At 44.3% G+C, this 22,386-nt stretch overlaps 2 protein-coding genes across 4 annotated transcripts in view; both read left to right on the forward strand.

The window, feature by feature from the left end:
• Positions 1-166: 166 nt before the first annotated feature.
• On the forward strand, positions 167-8,584 carry rnf115b (ring finger protein 115b). Its single transcript, XM_065471938.1, has 9 exons — positions 167-546; positions 2,167-2,225; positions 2,363-2,423; positions 2,513-2,727; positions 4,050-4,118; positions 4,246-4,324; positions 4,490-4,583; positions 7,782-7,897; positions 8,030-8,584. The coding sequence occupies exons 1-9, from the start codon at positions 469-471 to the stop codon at positions 8,150-8,152; spliced, it is 894 nt and encodes a 297-aa protein (XP_065328010.1). The 5' UTR covers positions 167-468; the 3' UTR covers positions 8,153-8,584.
• A 2,209-nt stretch (positions 8,585-10,793) lies between these two features.
• The window catches only part of ash1l (ash1 (absent, small, or homeotic)-like (Drosophila)), a 33,875-nt gene continuing 22,282 nt past the window's right edge, over positions 10,794-22,386 (forward strand). For all 3 annotated transcript variants that reach the window (XR_010573660.1, XM_065470653.1, XM_065470654.1), the window contains exons 1-4: positions 10,794-11,386; positions 12,233-12,344; positions 15,577-16,384; positions 17,222-21,656. Coding sequence is in view for 2 of the 3 variants with exons in the window: in XM_065470653.1 (XP_065326725.1) it covers positions 15,779-16,384; positions 17,222-21,656 (5,041 nt within the window). In the remaining variant the exon portion in view is untranslated. The remainder of the gene's footprint in view (positions 11,387-12,232; positions 12,345-15,576; positions 16,385-17,221; positions 21,657-22,386) is intronic.

Consider the following 22,386-nt stretch of genomic DNA (forward strand, 5'->3'; position numbering starts at 1 on the left):
TACTCTTTCGAATTTCAGACTGTGTGATCCACGAATTAAAAGGAGTGAGACACTTCTGTTTTACACCAAAAATTTGGTTGTTTTTTTTTCTTAAGAGAGAAGCGTCTCTGGCGACACCCAACAAACTGAAAGGAAACTACATCCTTGGTGTCATGCTTACAACTTGTTGCTTAAATTTAAGCTCGGGTGGCTGCAACTTGATCTTTGCGGCTGCCACCAGAGGAAGATCGAGTCCGCCGGTTACATATTTTTCTAAACACGTTTATTATTGGCATAACCAGTCTAGAGAAACCCTTTATGCGTTTTGCTTATCAAAACGTCAGTGTGAAGATTGTGTCCTCTCAAAAAGGTCTTAGTTTGGTTTTGGGACACATCAACACCCTCCTGGACGCTCTGATCCGTCTGACAGCCGTCTGAGACTTTTATGGGCTGCCACAGCTACGTCAGGGACTGCGCTTCACCGTGAAGATGGCGGAGGCTGGGGATACGCCACAAGTCCGGTTTTTCTGTCACTGCTGTAAATGTGAAACAAACCCCAAACTCCCGGTGAGTTGCTTTGGAGAGTGTTTTTGCTCCACACGTGCTGGCCTGAGCATCACCCATGATTTCTCCTCCCCGGAGGGTGTGGAATTAATATTAACCGATTCTTCAAACCGATTTAACTGATTGATTAGTAACTATCTCCAAAACCTATAATAATTGGAACCCTTAAAGCACACATGGGGCTATGGCGGCCAGTCTTTGGCTTTTCGTGTGCACACTGCGTGTACTGAAGTCTTATTAGAGCGGGTGAGGGAGTAAAATGTGGCGATTCACGTTGCCATATTTAGAAGCACCACTGTTGGCCACTTTGTGTCTAGTTGTCTCCCGTCAGCTGTGTGTAAGAGACGTCAGAGGGGCGTGTGGGTGTCGCCACATTTACCACCAGGATTTAAAGAATAGTTCTCCATTGCTGTTTAATGACACACATTCAGCTTGATGTGGCGGACTGAAAGGTTGAACTTCGTTTACTTTAAGTCAGTTTCTCTTGGAGGTAAAACGGAGAGCGCACAGTGGAGCGCATTTGTTGCGCAGCTGACACTTTTCGTGGCGTAATTACGCACTGGTATTGTGTGACGCAGAGCGAAAACGCACGTTAGCAGGATTTTAGGAATACGCCCGACTTTCTGTTGTTATTCCTTTTGGTTTGAGGGTGTCCCTAAAGTAATACTTTGTTTATTAAATCAACCTCTAAATGATTGGATGTTCACAATACCAGCAAACAAAATTCTAAAGTAAATACTGAATCCTTTCTTTTATTGTATATATCTGTTAAAATCGATATAAAGGGTTATACTTATATAACCTGTTGTGCTCATTTTGAGCTCTTACTACAAACTAGGCTGATGCATTCACACGCACATTCATACAAGCACTCTTTTCGATGCGCTTTTTGCCTAATATTCACATACACACTTGCACTCCAATGAATTCATCCGGGTTCAATATCTTGCCCAAGGATACTTTGACATTCAGACTAAGGAAAATCAAACCAACAACTTTCAGAATAGTAGACAACCTGATCTACCTCCTGACACTCAGGAAGAGGGATTTATATATATATTTTTTTCAAAGTATATTTTTTAAACATAGTCTGAAAATACTTCAAACAGACTATCTAATTCAGTATTGGACTGCAAAGTTCCTCCCAGGTCAACCCTGCCAAACAGCATGCGGCTTTCTTATAGTGGCTGCTTGGCATTGTGCTTTTAAAGTTGTGTTTTCAGTTATAAACACTGAAAAGTCAATCACAATGCTGCAGCTGTGGTATCTTAAACAATAGAGACAGTGAGTATGCACAACATATGACCACACTATGTCTGATCCTGGATGGTAAAGCATATTGAAAGCCCATCTTCGTGGCTGTATTGAGACTGACACTGTCTACACTACAGTGAAGAGAGAGGAAACTTGACTGGCCTGCGCAGATCACCTCCAGAATAAAAACCAGGACGTCGGCTGTGTGCCAAAAATTTGTGTTCAACTTCAGCCCAATCCCTGCAGCCAGCCTCTAAAATTTTGCGGACAGGCTTGCCTGAGGATTAGCAGATTAATGCCTGTACTTATGAAATGAAATGGCAGTGACAGTAAATGAGCTTATTATAAAAAAGCTTTTCTGTCTTTGAGGATTTCGTATGCCCCAGATGTGACTCTGGCTTCATTGAGGAAGTAACAGAAGACTCCAGGTACGGCTTTCTCTGATTTTTTTTTTTTTTTTTTAAAGTGAAAGCATTTTAAATATACGTCGTTAAAGAATGATAATGAGTGAAGCATGTATGAATTTTCCATTTAACACCACTGACAGATTTTCTTTACTGTCTAGTCTCCTGCAGACCAGCAGAGCATCTGTTCCCAGTGAAGATTCAAACTCACTGCTCTCAGAAGTACGTCCTAACAAATGGCATTTTAATAGGAACACTCCTCTTTCTCTAAAGCTTTGTTTGACACATTGCTTCTCTGGTCTCTCGCCAAGTTATGGCAGCTGCTGTTTATGGAGCGCTCTGCTCTGCTGTCGCATCCGCCCTCCTCCGAGTCCGACCCTGATGACGGTGAGCAGGGATCTGCTGGTCAGAGCCGTCTTCTTCCAGCATCACCGGGCCCTGCTGAGGCCACAGAACCAGAGTCTCCTTCCAACCCGGAGCAAGAGACACCGTCTAGGACCTTCGAACAAAGGCCTGCAGTTGAAGGGTGTGTGAACATGGTATATAGAAACATGACCGCCAGGGTGCTGTGTTATCGATACAGAAACAACAGCCAAAGAGAAATGAAAACCAAGATCAATAACAAGACCAAAACTTTAATATCATGCATATACTACCAGTTTAAAACTACGTTTGTTTAAATTGGTGAACAACCTCATTACAGGTTCAAATTTGTGAAAATATACTGACCTTTACCTTCCAATTCACAGGTAATATTTTAATTCCTTATATTTGTGAAGTTTTCACATGTAAGGATACCTCAGTAATGATTTGCTATTCCCAGTGATAAACACAGACTCCCAAATGAAACAGATATAACCGCTGTGATTTTGGTCTCTGCATTTTGAATCCAATCCCAGTTTTGTGCAGCCAGAAGTGACCATGTTTAGATGAGAGAGTGAAGTGCTCATCGGCCGATGCTGCAGATATATTCCACTAATTACTGCATAGTGTAATGGTTTACACTTTTTCTTGGCAAGTGAAAGGTTGGTGGTTCAATTACAGCTGGAGATACAAATCTCTCAAACGTCCAGAGCTAACCACTGTGGTGAGCTCTTGTGAAAAAGCAGCAGCTTAGTCGCTTTCAGTGCTGCATACTAATAAAATACTATTTCGAAGGGCAACACTATTCACAGAAGCCATAACCAGTTTCTTTATCAGGCTGTAAGCATTCTTTTCAGTGTTGTAAAGTTTGAAATTAAAATATGGGAGTCTGTAGGGACTGACTTGATTTTGGAGTCAAGTGGCCATTAGAGGAATTGCAGTTTTTGGTGTTTTCACACTGACTTCATTGTTCAGCCCCTTGGACAGCATGAGTAAAGGGTGTATCATACTGAGAACCCACGGGACACTCCCCACTCACTGAGCAGTGACTTACCAATCACACAGAAGGCACACCCTAAAGCATACCTTGCTTTTTGTCCTCAATTTTGAGTCATATTGGGTTTATAACAAACATCGCTTTGTATTCAGTAAGACATGAAAATAGCAAATGACACCATAAACTCATCTGAAAACTTTCTGAAAACTTTTTACAGCTGGAAACATTCATCCTTTATATACAGTCTATGCTTTTAATCATTATCCTTCCCTTTACACATGCATGCAGTCAAAAACAGTTCAGTATTAGACTAAGTGTATATTGGATGATACGTACTATAGAGAACAGCTTTATACATCAGTTGATGTTTAAAGCTGTTGACTTTACTAAGTCCAACTAAAATAAAGTGACTATATGATCTGAAGCTGTGAAAATACAGTAAAGCCTGGTTTAAGCACTCTAAAGCTGTCCGTTTCTGCTCATTTAAGGATGGTGCAGCAGTTCTTGGCTGGCCTGTTTGCCAACAACGGAAACCCCGGCGCTGCACCAGCTGCACTGTAAACGGTTTTAATTTTAGATTTCACATCACTTGCTCTTGAATTAATCTAACGTTGTGTGACAACCGCCCCCTCTCTCACGCACCCTCTTGTTTTGTTCTGCTCTTCCTTTTGATTCATTTCTCAGAACCAGCATGCTTCAGTTGTACTCAAACCCTGGAGATTATGCGTGGGGTCAGAGCGGTCTTGACTCTGTCATCACGGAGGTCAGTGACACCAGAGCTAGTGTCTATGAGGCGCTGTGCTAGGATCGTTACTTCATTGTTTTTCTTTTATTGAAACACTCACATAAAATCATTTGCACACAATTCTCTATTCATCTGTTTACCTATTTGTAGTCGTACCACTCATTTCTCTTCCTACTCACACAGTTATTAGGACAGTTGGAGAACACAGGTCCACCCCCTGCAGAAAAGGAGATGATCTCATCCCTGCCAACCGTTTGCATCTCTCAAGAACAGACAGGTGGGAATTCCAGTATGGCACATGTACACCTGATCACATGATCTCTCCAGTACAGCTCAGTAGCTTTTTAAAAATTTTGACATATGACATTGGAGTTTGCATAAGATACACATACAGTCCTTCTGCATTTCTTTTACTTTTGATATTTTCTGCCCTTCCTCCTCTTTCCTTACCCCGTAATTACTTCTTTACTTTCCTTGTTCTGAGGATTTAATGGTTTAAGTTGAAGAAAGGAAGAATGTTGCACAGAGCTGAGTTGAGACAGGCCCTGGGTGGTAGGGAAGAGTTACCAGATGACTGGGAAAGTACAGCTGAAATGGTGAGGGAGCCCGCCGAGAAAGTGTATCCTCTAGACCAGGTGTGTCAAACATGAAGCCCGGAGACCAGAATCGGCCTGGTCAAGACAAATGTGCCATAGAGATCCAGCCCACTGGACGACTCTGGAAAATGTGAAGGCGTGCAGAAGTGATTTTGAATGTTTAATTGTATTTTCATAAGTTTTACACCTTTTCTAATAATAAAGACCTCCCCACACTACACCAAAGTAATTAAGTAATGGATAAACAGTTAAATCACAGTGGAAAAGCAGAAAGTTTTTTTTTTTAAATCTTATATAGAAGTGTCTGACTTTTTTTCTCTAAATTAACCAAAACTTTATACTTTAAACTACCAGAACTTTTTTTTATCATTTAGTTTCACTGGTCCGGTTAACTTAAACTCAAACTGGGCTGTATGTGGCCCATGGCGTTTGATATCCCTGCTCTAGACAGAGGAAAGAAGACTAGAAGACTTGGTGGTAGAATGAATGAAGACGTAAAGTGCAGTATTTGAAGAAAAAGTGGGATAGTCAGGGAGATTATGAAAGTTTGGAGGCTCGGCGTACGGCAAAGAGAGAATAAGATAAGATGAGATAAGATAAGATAAGATAACCTTTATTAGTCCCACACATGGGAAATTTGTTTTGTTACAGCAGAAAGTGGACAGTGCAAAGTTACATAGCAAAAATTAGAAAGCCCTTGAATGGGATAAGAATAAGATACTGTACACAATAGAATAGAATAAAAATAAAATACTATATACAATAGAATAAAATATAATACAACAACAAATAGAACTGGAAAACGCAAAGGGAAAAAGCTTACAGTGAGTTGTATATAAAGCTGGACACTAAGGAAGGAGAGAAGGACATGCTTTCCTCAAGATGGAAAGGATGTGCAGCAGGTTAGGGTGATCAAGGATAGAAATGGTAATGGCTAATGAATATAGTCAAGGATGAAATTAAGACTTTGAAGAGCTGACGAATGAAGAAAATGAGAAGATTAAAATGGTGGTTTGTCCAGATTACATACCTGTGAAGGTATGGAGATGTCTAGGAGAGAGGGCAGTAGACTTTTTAACAAGATTGTTTAACACAGTTTTGGAAAGTGAGAGATTGCCGGAGGAATGGAGAAGTGTACTGCTAAGTGATTTTTAAAGAAAAAGTCATTGGATGGTGATGTAGTAACTACAGAGTGATAAAGCTGAAGAAACATACTATGAAGATATGGGAAAGAGTTATTGAAGTTAAGGCAAGAAGAAAGCTGTTGATCAGTGAGCAGCAGTATGGGTTCATGCTGAGGAAGGGCACTGCACATGTGATATTTGCTTTGAGAGTGTTTATTAGGAAATACAGAGAAGGTCTACGTGGATGTAGATAAGATACCAATAGAGGAAATGTGGTACTGCATGAGGAAGTCGGGAGTGGCAGAGAAGTACATAAGTGTGGTGCAGGACTTTTTTGAGGACAATGAGACAGTAGTGAGGTATGCAGTAGAAGTGACAGATGGATTCAAGATGGGGTGGGATTACATCAGGGAGCACCGCTGAGCCCCTTCTTGTTTACAGTGGTGATGAACAGGCTGGCTGATGAGGCCAGGAAGGACTATGATGCTCACAGACGACACTGTGAGAGTAGAGAGGCCAGGGAGCAGGTGGAGGTATGATCTGGAGAGAAGAAGAATGAAAGTCAGTAGAAGGAAGCAGGTGGGACAAGTGTCGGGGATTTATTTACAGGACAATAGCAGTAAGAGTGAAAGGGTAAGGTTGTGAGACCTGCTGTGATATATGGTTTGGAGACAGTGATAAAAAAAAAATACAGGAGGCAGAGCTGGATGTCTCAGAGTGGAAGATGCTTAGATTTTTGTTAGGAGTGACCAGCATGGGCCAGATTAGAAATGAGTACATCAGAGGAACAGCTCAGGTTAGGATAGTGGATATAATTGGACAAAGGATGCTTAAGATGGAGCTGCTATGCAGGAGGAAAAGAAGGAGACCACAGAGAAGATTCATGGATACATGCAGAGGGTTGGTGTAACAGAAGAGGGAGCTAAGGATAGGGTGAAATGGAGGCAGATGATCCTCTGTGGTGACCTCTAATGAGAGCAGCTGGAAGATGAAGACTTAAATTTCTTTGTTGTGTCTTTCTTGTAATACTCCTACCAGTAATTATTTTACCTGCCTGGTCATAGGTTTCCTCATGCTGTCTTTTCCTCTTATTTTTGTTTTTCTCACGTTGGTTGTTCCTTGCCTCCTCATAGCATTTATTTATTCTTTCACTATTCCTATATTTCCTTTCCTCTTCCTCTTATCACATCATCCTATATGTATTTTCCCTCTCCTACATTTTCCTCCCTCTTTTATCTTTCCTTTCCTTTAGCTATTTTCCCTTTACGCCTGCTGTGTTTCTGTAATTTATATCTAGCTCCTCTTCCTTCTTATTTCCCCGTTTTCTTTCCGTCGTCGATGTTTTCTTTTCTCCTCTCACTCTGCTTACTCCCTGTCCATTGCAGTTATTTTACTTTTCCTTATTTATGTCCTTGTAGCTTTACTTTCCTTCTCCTGTATTATTTATCTCCTTCCATCTTTCTTTCCCTCATCATATTTCTTTCCTACCTCTTACGTTCCTCTCCCTACTTTTATCTTTTTTATACTGCCCATTATCCTTTCCACTAATCTTTCCTTTTTTCATCTTTGTTGTAAAAAGAGACCACTTAATATTTTTTTATTGAGAACTATGTTATAAATCATATTAGGTATATAGTCTGTACTACCTTGTTACACTGCAATAGTCTACAGACCTGTCTAATAACTGGATTTTTTTGGTTTTGTCTTCTTCCACATACTCATTCATACTTTTTTCTTCCATTTCTTCCCTGTTAGATTGCAGACTGGAGTGTCCGGTTTGCAGGGAAGAGTATTCATTAGGGGAAACTGTAAGGAAGCTTCCCTGCCTTCATTACTTCCACAGTGAATGTATAGTGCCGTGGCTGGAGCTGGTAAGGCTGCGGTCAGTGGGTTTGAGGGGTTTAAAGGTCTGGTAATAAAAATAAAAGATTTCTCAGGTTGCTATAAAGAGTGTTGTGTCACATAGTTTCTGCTGATTAACAAGAGTTTTTCTACTCTCAAAGCACGACACTTGCCCCGTGTGCCGCAAAAGCCTCGATGGTGTCGACAACAGCCTCCCGCCCACATCGGAACCCGCAGAAGCCCGCTCCCTCAGGACAGAGCAACAGGAGAGGCAGGCGATCTGAGAAACGGGACGACAACTCTACTTCATTTTACTGTTTTCAGGAGTCACACCTCCCACGTCGGAAATTTTGCTCCCCACATCAGCTGCTTTTAAATAAAACAGATGTGTCAGAGTCATAATTTGCAGCTTTAACTCTCACTTGGTTCACGCATCTCTGCTTAAGGAACTTCTACTCCAGCATAGTTACCATTTTATGCTACATCTGAGAGTTTGCTGACAAAATTCAGAGGTGATGTGTCCTCCTTGTTGTGCTGCACTCTTAGGTGGTTTTCCAATTGACTGATTTTGATGTCATGAACTAATCCTCACTGGGCTATCTGTGGTTGTCAAAGAGGAACTCACAGAATTATGCATTATTCTCTTGGTAAGAGAGTTTCTTAATGCAGTATATTGTTGACCTTTTACCTGTGTACAGCCGTTATTAAAGCCCAACCCAGTGATCTTTACTGTCTCCTCTGTCTTTTCTCCCTAACATATCTCAGATTTAGAAGCAGATATTAACCAGTCACTTAGAAAAACATAGTGTTTCCCAAACTTTCTAAGCCAAAAACGTAAACAATTTTATTTAAGGGCAGCGTAATGGCACCAGCAAGATACGCTTTCTTTATATTCCCTTAAAAAAGAAGAAGAAGAAGATTCATTTATCTTGGTTTCAGTTCACATTTTCAACTGGTTATGTGCACAGCAACATTGGGGCCTGCCCCACAGCTCAAAAACCACTGGATTAAGATATAATTATGTGCATATCTGCCAGTTCTGTTTGTCTCTTTTGCATTTTGTGGTCAGTAACTGCTCGATGACATTTTTTGTCCATTTGAAACCTCTGTATGCTTTAACAGGAATTCATACCAAAAACAAACAAAAACCCCCCACATAGCTCTTCTTCAGAAAATAGTCACATTATATAGTCAAACTGCTCGTCTAAGATATCGATCTGTTAGTGTATGACAGCAGAGGAATTGTCACACCTTTTATGAATTAATACGACTCATTTATTAAGCAAAAATTATGAGCATTCACTTGTTTCAGACCCCAAATGTTATCTAAGCTGCTTTTTCCCTGCTTTATATCGTTTCAAACAGCAGTGATCAGTTAACTGAACATGCATGTGTTTGGACTATGGGAGCAAGCTGGAATTTCCAGGTAACCCATGTAGGCACGAGGAGAACATGAAATTTCATGCAGAGAGGCCGTAGTATCTCTAATGTTGGAAATCAAGACTCCTCAGACCAGGCAACATTTTTCCAGTCTTCTGTTGTCCAGGTTTGCTGAGCCTTTGATGTGAATCATATTAGCATCTTGTTCTTAGCTGACAGGCGTGGTCTTCTGCTGCTGTACCCCGTTCAAGGCTCAACATGTTCAGAGATGCTCTTCTGCATACCTCTGATGTAACGAGTGGTAATTTGAGTCTTCTGTTGTTTTTCTATCTGCTTAAACCAGTCTGTCCATTTTCCTCTGAGATCAACTAGACATTTATGCTCACTTGATATTTTCTCCTCTTCAGACGATTCTCTGTAAACTCTAGAGATGTTAGTGTGTGAAAATCCCAGTAGATCAGCAGCTTCTGAAACATTCAGACTATCCTGTCATGAACTAACAACCACACCGCAATCAAAGCCACTTAAATCACCTTTCTCCCACATTCTGATACTTGGTTTGAACTCTTGCAGGTCATCTTGATCAAGTCCACATGCCTATGCATTGAGCTGTGTTATTGGCTGACCTTTTTGGTTAATGAGCAGGCAGGTGGACAGATGCACCTTATAAAGTGGTCCTAAGCATATAAATAAGTATGATTTAGTACAGTGGCTACTGTCCTTACAAGTGGGAGCCCAGCTGCAATGGTTTTAAAAGCGCAGCAGAAACAGTGCTTAGCTGTGTATTCATTAGAGATGCAACATTAAATGTATTAATCCCTAACCAGTACAGCTGCTGTCCATATATATCTACACTGTGATCCGTAGTGAGCGTAGGGAGCAGGTGGAAGAGAGCCTGGAGAGGTGGAGGTATGTTCTGGAGAGAGAGCGAATGAAAGAAAGTAGAAATAAAACAGAATACGTGTGTGAATAAGAGGGAGGTAGGTGTAACAGTGAAGCTGCAAGAAGCAGGGGTAGTAGTTAGGGTAGATGCCATTAAATGACTGACGCTAATCATTCAAAACAAAGGACAGGACCTGAGAGAGGGGAAGAAGAGAGTGCAGGCAGGGATGAGTGGGTGGAGACAGGCGTCAGGGATGATTTGTGGCAAGAGTGAAGGGGAAGGTTTACAAGACCTAGTAAGATGTACGCTTTGGAGACAGTTGCACTGACAAAAAGTCAGGAAGTGGCAGAGCTGAATATGCTATAAGATTTTTATTGGGAGCTGCCAGGATGGACAAAATTATAAATGAGGATATTATAGTTTGGACGTTCGTAGAGGAGGGTTGCGGAGCTGCCAGGCAGGAAGAAAAGAGGAAAACCTCAGAGAAGTGTGACAGAGGCCGATGCTAGAGATCAGGTGAGACAGAAGCAAATAAAAGAAGAATTTTTCTTGACAGTTTTAAATCACTTAATCAGCTTTTTATTATTATCCAGAAAAAACAAATACAAAACTGTAATAGCCAAAAAAACAAACAAGCAATAAAAAAGGAAACGATAAAAAAAACGCCAGAGGGTGATCGATTAGTCGCCCAATCCATCAGAGTCGAACATGACAACAGAGGGCAGGATGGTTTATTTATAGGCTTGACCCCTTGAAAGGAGGCACGAAACCGGGATTTGACAGTTGACTGTTGCGCACCGCCAAACACACCCTCGCCCTAGTGCAACCGAAAATAGCGAAATAATGAAACACAGTCATTTTTGTCAATGACTGGGGACCGCAGGAACCGCGTACAACCGACATTTGCTCTGCTCTCCTCTCCTCACCTCCTCTCCGCTCCTCTCCCCTCCGCCCTCCTCAGTCCGTCCTCCTTCCCTCCCTCCCTCCTCTCAGGGACCGAGAATGCCCGTGTTGTACTGACACAGTAGCGATACGGGCTGAGCAGACATGGAGGCCCGATTGACGAGAGAGGCCCGCGCTGACACATCCAGGCCCAGCTAACGGTGTGTCGGAGTGGATTTCGGAGCATCTCGGGAGATATTACGGATACCAGTCGCCGTGAGGAAAAAAGGATTTAGGCACCGAGGAAGAAGAAATAAGAGGGAGATCCATTTCGGGTCTCTGTTGATTCAACGCAGCCGCCATTTTGTTGACAGTTAGTGTTTTTTTTTTTTTAAATAACCCACACAGCCCTGCATCTGTTATTTTATACCGCCGGAATATAAGTCCCTGTTTTTTTTTACTCGCGTTTTTAAGCAGATTTAATTGCGCGTTTGTCTTTGAGGTAACGTTGGGAGATTTTTTTCTGGTTTAGCTCACTTGCTAGTGCATCGCTAGCCGTCGTAGCTGAGATGTAGTAACACGAGTGCCTGCGAGAATGTGACGGAGATGCAAGATTATGTACATCACTTGTCCCGGGTTGTGTCACTTTCAGTCGGTTTACACAAATTGTATGAAAGCTGTAGGCGTTTGTTATTCATTTGCTGCCTACACGGCGTCTAAGTTAAGTGAAATTTGCTTAAATAGCTCTCAAACAGGCTGCTGATAGATGGCTAGTTAGCTGCTGCCAATGCCATTGATACAGACTGTAGCCCCGTGTCTATTATTGGACTGATTGTACGGGCTGGCTCTTTACAAAATAAACAACACTTTCGTGATGCATGGGGTTATAATAAGCTCCAAGTGGCGAACTATTACTTTACCGCTCCGGCTGTTAGGCTAAGTGTTGTGGAAATAAAATTGTTAAGGGGGAGCGAGTGGGGGTGCTTTGCATGTTGGCACTCAGCAACTTTGTGTCTTGGAGCTTGGGAAGGTTAACGATCAATTTTAGTGAGTGGTCAGGAGCTGTGTGCAGTGGTTTCCGTTTGAGGTTGTTTGTAATACTCCTACAACAGCGTTGATATATATATATATATATATATATATATATATATATATATAGTTAAACTGTAGCCCTTTTTAAATTGTTCTGATCATTTTTTTTTCCATTTTGGCTTTTCAGCTGTTGGAAGATTATTTTAAAAAAAGGGGGGGAAATGTGGCCACCACGTTGATACACAAGAAGACAGGACACAGCCAAATAATGTGAACACCGTTTCTGGACTATTTCAGAGGTGAGTGGAAATGATGCACATTGATAGGTGTTGTTTACGCAGGAGTAGACGTCTTCCCACCCCAAAAGCATGCTTGCAGAACCGCATGTAGATACTCGGTTTCTTTTGTATTAAGACAGTAATTACGAGTATGACTAGATAAGGGCAGTTGTGGGGGAAATTAGGGCTGATCGGTTCGCAGACTCATGAGTTGGTCCCTTGAGGGGCTGTGTTGACTGCACAGGAAACCGAAAGCAGATAACGTTATTTGGTTTGCTCACTCATGCTCTGCTTAGCCACGTTTTTTCTTGTTCTTTTTTTTTCGTTTAGGGTATGTATAATAAATTAAAGTGCACGTATGTTTTTGCGCTGTACTGGAAGTCCTCTGGTTGAACTTCCCTGGGCTGCTGGGGGAGATGTTTGCACGGTGCAGGTGTGACTGACACCTGCCTCTCTGTTCCGCTTTGTCGCAGCGAGTTAACAGGGAGTTTAATCATTGTCCCCGCTTCTTTCTTTTTTAAAGCAACGGTCTGTTACAATTCTATAGCACTTCCGCTGCTGGATGATACAAAGCAGCGGCGGCAGTGGTGGTGCTGGTGGTTGTAGTAGTAGAGGAATTTGCCTGCTTCCACCCCCTCCTCTGAGCACGGCCCTGTAGTAATACCAGTGGAGCTCTGGAAATGACAGGGAGCTCTCAGGGCAGACGCCAGCCCTCATGTGAATGATGCAGGGGGGTGGGTTGGTTGGTGGGTGGGTGGGATACTATTGCTATGGCCAAAGGGAAATAAGCAGTTATGAACAACGTGTGCAAAAGTGAGGAGGGAGTGAAAGGAGGGAGGGAGTAAAGGGGGGAAGAAATGAGAGAGGGGGAGCGGGAGTTGTTTACTACGTTCCTCCCTGCTCTGCTATTTCTTAGGTTGTTGGAGTGAAATTGATTGTTGAATCTTGTCGTTTTTCTTTTGGCATTTGTTTGCGTTCATAGCATTGCATACTGGTCTTCTCAGAAAACAAAAGCAAAGGACAGACAGGCGTGACTAATATCAGCCTTCAAAACCACAAGTGTTGCTATTCAGTTGTTTTGCAGTATGACTATGGCAATGAAATGACTGTAGTGCAGTTTAACTGCTTCACATATACAAAAAGTACCTCAGCGCTAGACATGAAAATGACACACTTGAGTGTTAAGGCTGATCAATGAGAAATTAGAAAGCGATGTGGCCTGGTGTCAGATTATCAGCAGGGGAGCGAATGCCAGTAAATGACCTGACTTAGCTTGTTAGAGGTGAGAGGAATGTTTTGACTCTCTGGGAGGCTTTTCTGCCGACTTGTGTCACTAGCCGTCCACAAAGTTGGGTACTAAAGTGGCTTATTTTTGGCATTGCTGCTGTCATGCGACGGAAGCAGCTCCCATCACCGTGAGCATAAAAGAAAGAGGAGAACATTTGTCACTGTGTGTAAAAAGGACACAGGGAAAAGGAGTTGGTGGGGTGGGTGATGGGTGAAATGTGTTTTTGATTAAAGTGGGAACACAGTGACTTTAGTTTGTGTGCTGTTCTCAGTGCTTTCCAAGTTTGCGAAATCGAGGAGGAAGAGGATGGAAAAGCTTAAAGAAAACTGGGGGAAAGAACACCGAGATTGATGGAGTGTTAAAGAAAAGTGGGAGGTGTGATTTTCAGTGTGGTATGTGTAGCGAGGGGGAGTGTGCAGTTTTGAGGCAAAATGGAGTGAGTAATTGAAGTAAACACTGAAAGCACCATGTGGGGAACCACAGGCAAGAATCCAAAAATTCTGCAGTGTTTACTGTGTGGTTTAAAAAAAATCTCTACTACTGTTTTCCACTGTCATAATCCAAAACAAACATGGTGTAAGACTATTGCAAGGAAGATTTCGTTTTCCTTTTCCCCCCTCATCTTACCGTGATGCTTTACTGATGTGATGACTTGTATGACTTTCCTGAGGCTCCATTAAGTACCTCCTTTAGTGCTCTCCACTAATGTAGGATGCAGAAAAACCGCCGGCATGTTGACGCTTGATCACTCAGGCTGGAAAAGGCGGCTGGATCCTCTCGTCTAGTCCCAGAGACCTAGTGTGCTGAGGTCACAGTTCTGAATTGCCTCCAAATGACTTCACCCAGAGAAAGCACCTGCTTGGGGGCGAATCCGCATTAAATCACTCAGAGGCCGTGGGGAGCTGTAGACAACTTCATTGAATTGGGCTGTCCTCCCAAAGAGGACAATTAAGAAGCATGCTGCTCTCTGCTGCTAGCGTGTGAGCTGCCACTATCACAGGCACCCGTTTTCACTTCAGCTAATGAGAACACTTAAGGGATTGCTCATTCTGCATCTTACTCCGTAACACTTGGAAGGATGTGGCAGTGCTGTGGGATCAACTACTGACTCCAAGGAACACCAAAGAGCAAGCCAAATAAAATTTCAAGGGAGAAAATAGCCTCTAATGCCATCTGGAATGGCACGAGTGACTATTTTCATTGTATTGTCAGACAAATGAACTATTGGGCCTGATTTTTACAATGTTATTACTTTTGGACTAAACTCCACTGGCTTCTAATTTATATCCATGCCCGTGACAGACACTTGCATGCAGTCATAGATGCGTTCTTGCCATCTCTGGGTTAGAGCTTGCTTGGCATTATGTTGACTTGTTGCTATCCCTGGTCTAGTTAAAGCCATATGACGGGTGGCTTTCACAGGCGTTTCTGACAAATGCTGTTGTCTTTAGCATCAGTCAAGGCCTTTTGATGTGCGCTGGCATAGTAAACTGAAAATTGTCATTCACCATTTTCTATGATCCTGCAATAATAATTTTTTTTCTTTACAAAAAAAATCCCTAACTACACCTGGACCTGTCTCTAGGCACTCAGTTTGGAAGCCACTGCTCTAAAGTAAATCTGCTTTGGAAATCGCAGGTGGACAATTCAAAGTCCTTGTTCCTAAGGTTACATTTCTGAGGTGAGGTAGAGGGGACTTTGCTGTGTAAATAGGTCACAGATTGTTATAATCTATGAGGATGAGCGCACCATAAAGTGTCAGAGATGAGATGGAGGACACTCTAACCAAACAGATAATAAAATTGTCGCCCTCTGTCTGCCTTTCACCAGCGTTCATTTTAAGACTGTTTAAAACTGTCAGTGTTTCTGTTTTTCTATTTCAGTGACTAATGTGGAATTTATTTTTATCTTCTCTACCCTCCCTTTTCTTCTTTCTCTCCCCTCTACCTGTCCCTGGTCCTGCAGTTGAAGGACGGAGAAATAGGGCTGGACAGCCGAGGAAGGGAGAGAAGCCCCCAAAGCAAGGAGAGCTTCACCCTCACCGTTATCCCCCTCCCCCTTTCCCCCCTTCACCCTTATCCCATCCCCAGACAAAAACTCTACCTGGTATCCACATCAACCACTCCTTAAACTCCATAAACTTGTACCCCCCCCCCCAAACAATCTAATGGATCAGAAGATTCAAGGGAGGACTGCAACTCCACCCCCTCTCCTGTCCGGTGCTCCCACAGGGGAGCGAGAGAAGGAGGGAGCGGGTGGGAAGAAAGAAGAAGAGGAGGAAAAGAAGAGGGACAGAGAGAAGGAGGGAACCCCCACCGCATCTGCTGGTGCAGGAGGCACAGGCGGGCCAGGAGGTGCCGGTGGTGACCAGTCCCATTTCTCCATCAAAGAGAGCAGCCTGTCTGAGGGCAATGTCAAACTGAAGATTGGCCTCCAGGCGAAACGCATGAAGAAGCCTCCTAAGATCCTGGAGAACTATGTGTGCCGACCGGCTTTCAGAGCCACTGTGAGGCATACGGGTCGTGGAGGAGGTAATGCCCGTGGAAACCGTGCAGGCGCCACAGGTGACATGGCGGGCAGTCAGAGCCAGAGTCCTTCACAGGGCAGAGAAAAAGAGAGGGAAAAGAGTCCCAGTGTAAACAGACCACCCATCTCATCATCTTCAACAGCCCCAACTGCTAAAGCTCCCACACCACCTCCTCTAGCTCCTCCTCCTGCCAGCACTACCACCCTGACACCCTCCCAAATGAATGGGAATGCTCCGGCAAAAAAGGTATGGAGGCTAGATGCTGTGGATTTTATTTATTTTGGTTCAGCAGTGATTTTCCACTTTGAACAAAATTAAACATTCAGTGATGACAACTAGTATAATTATTTTCATTCACCTTACTTCCTTAAAATGTTATTAGTCAGCCACTGGTCTACAGCAAAGCTACTCTAGTAATCACAGTGTTATAACGCTAGTAAAGAGCAGAGCATAAATTTTACTTTAGTTTTCATTGTGTTCTCAGTTGGCTTGCCTCTATTCATCACTCACTGGCCCCTTCAATCACCCTCCGTCTGTGTCGTCTGTCCTCTGCCTGGCTGTGTACTCTCCACCCCCATCACCGCATGACCCCTTTCTCTCGCTCTCCCTCTCTGTCCTTAGTCTGACCCTAATAAGTGTTATTGAGCTGAGGGTAACTTCCCCCTCTGGCCATGCCTGTGAAGCACCGTTGGAGTAAAGATCTTACCAATGAATGTGTAACATTCACTTGCTGCTGATACTTCCCATGTGTGTTGTCATGATGTGTGTCAGTTTCTGTTTTACGCTTTATTTTAAAATATTGCTTAATGTTGTGCAAGATTGCTTACATCTTAATTATGATGTACCTGGCGCTGTATATATCTAAAAGATAATATTTAACTTTAATATTGTACATTACCTTCTTCAAATTGCAAATCAAGCAGTCCTACTTTGCGCCTCTGCTGCTTGTTTACCACATTCAAAACTATATATATATATAATTTAGAAATTTGGGTGGTGTGTTTGTTATTTCTTTACCATAATAATTATTCATCTCTATTATTCTCATTAATCCCTTGCCTTTTCTCCCTAACACCCTTCCAGGGTCCACCAAAGATGGATTGCAAGTCTGATTCAAAGTCAGACACAAAAGCAGCTACCACCACATCTGAGAGACCACTTAACCTTCACCGCCCTCCACCAGACAGCAAAACGCATTCCTCTGGGAAGAAAGCGCCAACTCCGCAACCCAACCCCCGGACATCTTCACCATCTCCGCCATTATCTTTAACGAAAGAACCCAGCCTTGAAGGTGTTAAGCCTCCTCAATGCACCTACAGCACAGACAGTCAAAGAGATAAGGACAAAGGTCTTCAGAGTTGGGGAGCGCCAACCGTCACTGAAAAATTAGCTCAACTAATAGCAACTTGTCCACCATCCAAGACCCCTAAGCCAGCCAAACCTGCAAAGATTGATCCCAGCCCTCCTCTTCCGAGCTCAGGCTTTATGGCCCCTACAGCCAAGCAACGAGACAGAGCTTTGGCCAATAGGAACACATATTCAAGAATGGTTCACCTTTCTCCTCCTCCTCCTGTGTCAAGACCACCTGGTCGGCCATATGGGTCTAGAAGCAAAGACAGTATTTTAGAAAATTCAACCACCCTGACGCCGCTGAGGAACGAGGACTTGGATGGGACTGGGAAAGCTGCTAGCAGCAACGGAAACAACAGTATCAGCATGAGCAGCACCAACAGCAGTAGTCGCAGCAACAGCCCAGCATTCACCTATGGCAATAACCGCCTGACAGTCCTGTCAAATGAAAGCAACAGTGACAGCAGCAGCAGTAGCATTTCTAAGCAACCGTTACGCCCTGCTCACTCCTTACCCCATACCACGTCACCTTCATTGTGTCCCATTTCATCATCTTCATCATCATCGGTGGAGCAGAGGACGGTGAGTGCAGTGAGTCACCTGGGCTCCCCTGTTCCCTCACAAGGACACCATGCACGAGAGTCTCCTGCCCTTGCAGAGGAAAGCAGTGCAGGTGAGCGAGAGCAAGACAGGGACATCCCCAGAGACTTAACCAAGTGCCCCCCGTCAGCAGCAACTGGAAGGCCAGAAGGGAAAGAGAAAGGGGGAAGCAACCAGTCAGTACGAGTTGAGAGGGGAAAAAGTTCTAGTCCAAGTAAACGTAGTCCCAACCAGGATAGTAGCCGACCCGGTTGGACTAGCAGTCCCCCTGAGTTTATTAGACAAAGGACACCTTCCCCACTGGAGCCAGATGATGATGATGATGATGATGATGATGATGATGATGAAGAAAGCCCACAGACGCCTCTCAGAGATGACTCTCCTGATTCATCCCTAGACTCTCCAGCAGAGCAGGACAGCAAACCCCTTAAAAAGCGCAGGGGAAGAAAACCCCGCTGGACACGTGTTATGCACAAGGCCCAAAGTCAGAGAAGCCCGGACAGTCTCTTCACTGAGAACAAAACCACCATGCCTTTATCTTCAAGCCTGGAAACTCCAATGCCACCAGTTAAAAGACCTGTAGGCAGGCCCCCGAATCCAAATAAGGTCAAACCAAATCCTGTGTCACAAAATTCAGTGTCACAGCTCTTCCCACCCCAGCCTAAAAAAAGAGGAAGGCCAAAGTCCAAAATGCCAAGGCTTGATGCACCGGCCCGTGGGAATCCCCCGAACAAGCTACAACCCTCTAAGGTCTTTTCATCTTTGTTGAAGTCCAAAGAAGAACAGGACCCACCTGTTCTTCACCCAGAGGTAGACTTAAACCCTCCTAAACCTATGCCTAGGAAACGTGGGCGCCCCAAGCGCCTTCCTCCTACTTTACCCCAGGAGGGTCAGCCTCCCACGTTGGCTCCAGAAGCAGGGGAAAGATTCCGCAACAAAGGAAACGGGCAGCTTATCATGAAAACTATTATTGGCAAGATCAATAAGATGAAAAGCGTTAAGCGGAAGCGTATTCTCAGTCAAATCCTTTTAGGCCCAAGGTCAGAAGACACCCCTAAAGGCACCACTAGTAGCATGGCTGCAACAGCAGAAGCTGCAACGCAGTCATTGTCATCCCTAGCTGCTTCTTTTGGAGGAAAACTAGGGCCTCAAATTAATGTCAGTAAAAAGGGCACAATATACATGGGTAAAAGGAGAGGCCGTAAACCAAAAGTGGCAACTAATGTCTCAGCTACAATGTCACCTTCAGAAACCTTTATATCTCCAAACACCACTTCCCCTCTTCATCCCCATCAGTCACAGTCCCATCAGCAGCACCAGCTCTCCTCAGAGGTTTTTTCCTCACCCTCCCTCTCACAGTTGAGTGGAGGCCACAGTCCCATCAGCGATGGTAGCTTTGTGGAGCCAGGCTCAGTGCACTTCGCAGGTCACTCTCACTATTCCAACTCCCATCATAGCCATAACACGTTTTCGCTTCCTCCTCCAACCTTCTCAGCTCCTAATCCTCGCAACCCAGTCATGGGCTCGATGTCATCGTCTGGTGTCCCAGTAGCCTCCCAGAAAAAGTCATCTTGCCGTGGATATCATCACCACCATCACCATTATAGGCAGCACTACCATTATCATAAGCTTTCCCCTCCCAGGCCACTCCATCCCACCTCCCCTGCCCCTCTGAGTGAGCTAAAAGAAGCCACGCCATCACCAGTGAGTGAGTCACACAGCGAGGAGACGGTGCCCAGTGACAGTGGTATAGGGACAGACAATAACAGCACCTCTGACCGTGGTGAGAAAGCTGGAGGAGCAGGTGGCTTGGGTGCAATTGGCATCCCCCCTGGGATGGGCAGTGGATTATTAATGCCAGGGGTCATGGGTTCAGCTATGGGTCCAGGGATGGGCATTAACTCAAGGGGCAGGCGTCGACACAGCAATGTACTTATGGAACATCCTTCACCGTCTCCATCACCCCATGGGACAAGGTCATCGCCTGATCCCCGAAGACCTCACCCAGCAGCTCCTGCCACGACCTTAATGGGACACAAGGAGAAACATAAGCACAAATGCAAACGCCGAAGCCATGGCTGCCCCGGCTATGACAAGCTAAAGAGGCAGAAGAGGAAACGCAAGAAGAAGTACTTACAGCTACGCTCCCGACGGCTCGACCCAGACTTCCTCGCTGAGCTGGACGAGATTGTTGTGCGACTAAGTGAAATACGCATAACTCACCGCACCACAGGGCACCGGCTCGGAAGCGGAATAGGCATAGCAGCGGGATCAAGTAGAGTGCCAGGGGTGGGTGGCAGGGCTGCTGGTGCCATAGGAGGCACAGGTGGCCCTCCTCCGCATCATTATGTTCACAGAGACCTCCTGCCTACAATCTTCAGGGTTAACTTTGGCAGCTTCTACTCTCATCCACCATACTCCTGTGACCCGTTGCACTATGTTCGTAAACCGGATATGAAGAAGAAACGTGGACGGCCTCCCAAACTGAGGGAGTCTATGTCTGAGGTTCCATTTGTACCTGGACTTGGATTCCCCCTTTCAAGTGGAGGCTTCTACCACCCCTCCTATAGTGTTCCATACTCATCAGGACCTCTGGGGTTGGGCTATTACAGAGGTTATCCTCCAGCAAGTGCGCTGTATCCCCACCCACACCACCAGTCACCCCATACGGCCCCATCACATCACACTCACCACTCACCGTCTTTCCCACCTCCCCCCACATCTTTCTTACATCATCACCACCCTTCACATCTCCTGCTGAACCACTCAAAGTTTCACAAGAAAAAACACAAGCTGCTAAGGCAGGAGTACCTGGGAGCAGGACGGCCTCCTGTCCTATACCCACCCATGTCCTCTGAGCTCTCCTTCAACTGGCACCACAAACATAAACACAGACACAAACACAGAGAACGCTGTGCTGAGGAGGACAGGGAGGAAGCAGCAAGAGGTGGATCAGGGAGCCGAGCTAGTGCAGGGATTTCTGACAGTGGAACATCTGGGAAAGGAGAGCGAGTTAGTGGTTTGGGAATGGCAGAGGCTTTACAGCGATGCCGCTTTGGACGAGACACCTCCAGCACCAGTGCCAGCAAGCAAGTTGCCACTACCTCTGCTAACTCCCCCTCTTCTTCCTCATCCTCATCTGCTGAAAGGTACAAGCGCAAAGAGAGCTCCATGTCCTGTCTAGGACCTTCAAGGCTTGCATTGGGCAACAGCTCAAAGGGCCACTCAGCTGAGTCCTGGTTCAGGATAGGCAACTCTGAAGCAGACTACTCAAAGCTGTCACGGAGTCAATTGGCTCCTGGCCAGGGTTCCTTCTCAGAGGGACGGGCAGAAGACCCAGTGGGCTGCTCGGACAGTGAGGATGAGGAGCCTCTCACTCCCACAGAGGATGTAGAAACCCACGATTCTCCAAAGCGTACAAATCTGTTTGCTTCAGCAATCACCCGCACTTCACTGAAAGGAGGCAGGAGCAGAAAGACTGATGTAGTTACAGAGAGCTCCAGCTTCTCTCACATGGACCGGCCAATGAGGAAGGAACACTCAACATCAGCAGAGAGGAGAGAGTTGGGTAAGGCACTTTTGGAATCTCTGTTGTTTGGGTTAGGAATAATAAAAAAAACAAAAAAACATTTTCAGCTTTAGTTGACATTTATAGTAAAGGAGAATTTCTGGTGGTTTGCTTTTTTTTTCCCTTATGTAGATCATAGGTGGTGATGGTGTATTGGACTGCATTCCAATTAAATGTGCTCCTAGTGTACCCCATAGTAAAATTAATTTTATGGCAGAGCTTCAAAAAAAAAAGTAAATGCAAAGTGGCAGGAAAACATAATTGCTTAATACCTTGCTTGAATAATCTTGGCATGTTTGTAGCATAGGTTATTAAAAACGTAATATTTTAAAGCAGCAGGGAGCAGTTTGCCTTCACCTCCTCTTGGATATTTCATCCATTAAATCCTTTATGATCTGTGTAGCTTTTCAAGCTTGTGTCTTTGATAACTTTTCTGTACAGAAAATCATTTGACCCAAATTAAATGTGACATTGTTAAAGGTTGCAGGAGTTAATTTTCCACCAAAATCATGTTTCCTAAAATAGTTCTGATGCAGTTATATTGTGAATTCTGTGTCTAAATGTGATTGGCTGCTGTTTGATTGGCTTTATAGTTTTGGACAGCTCTGGCAAAACTGGTACAGTGTCCAATCATTTAGATCCGGCACTAACTCCTGTATGTGGGCAGCTATTGCCATATGGCACAGCAAGTGGGGTCTCAAATCCATACCTCACAGCAACTCTGGAAAAT

The sequence above is a fragment of the Pelmatolapia mariae genome, linkage group LG22 (assembly GCF_036321145.2).
Source record: "Pelmatolapia mariae isolate MD_Pm_ZW linkage group LG22, Pm_UMD_F_2, whole genome shotgun sequence".
In the NCBI taxonomy this organism is placed as follows: domain Eukaryota; kingdom Metazoa; phylum Chordata; class Actinopteri; order Cichliformes; family Cichlidae; genus Pelmatolapia; species Pelmatolapia mariae.

Bases quoted from the DNA above. Each gene is read 5' to 3' on its own strand.
- rnf115b (XM_065471938.1), top strand. From the start codon at position 469: ATGGCGGAGGCTGGGGATACGCCACAAGTCCGGTTTTTCTGTCACTGC. The intron at 2,728-4,049 runs GTGTGTGAACAT...TGCTCATTTAAG, and splicing joins CAAAGGCCTGCAGTTGAAGG to GATGGTGCAGCAGTTCTTGG. The intron at 4,119-4,245 runs GTAAACGGTTTT...TTCATTTCTCAG, and splicing joins GGCGCTGCACCAGCTGCACT to AACCAGCATGCTTCAGTTGT.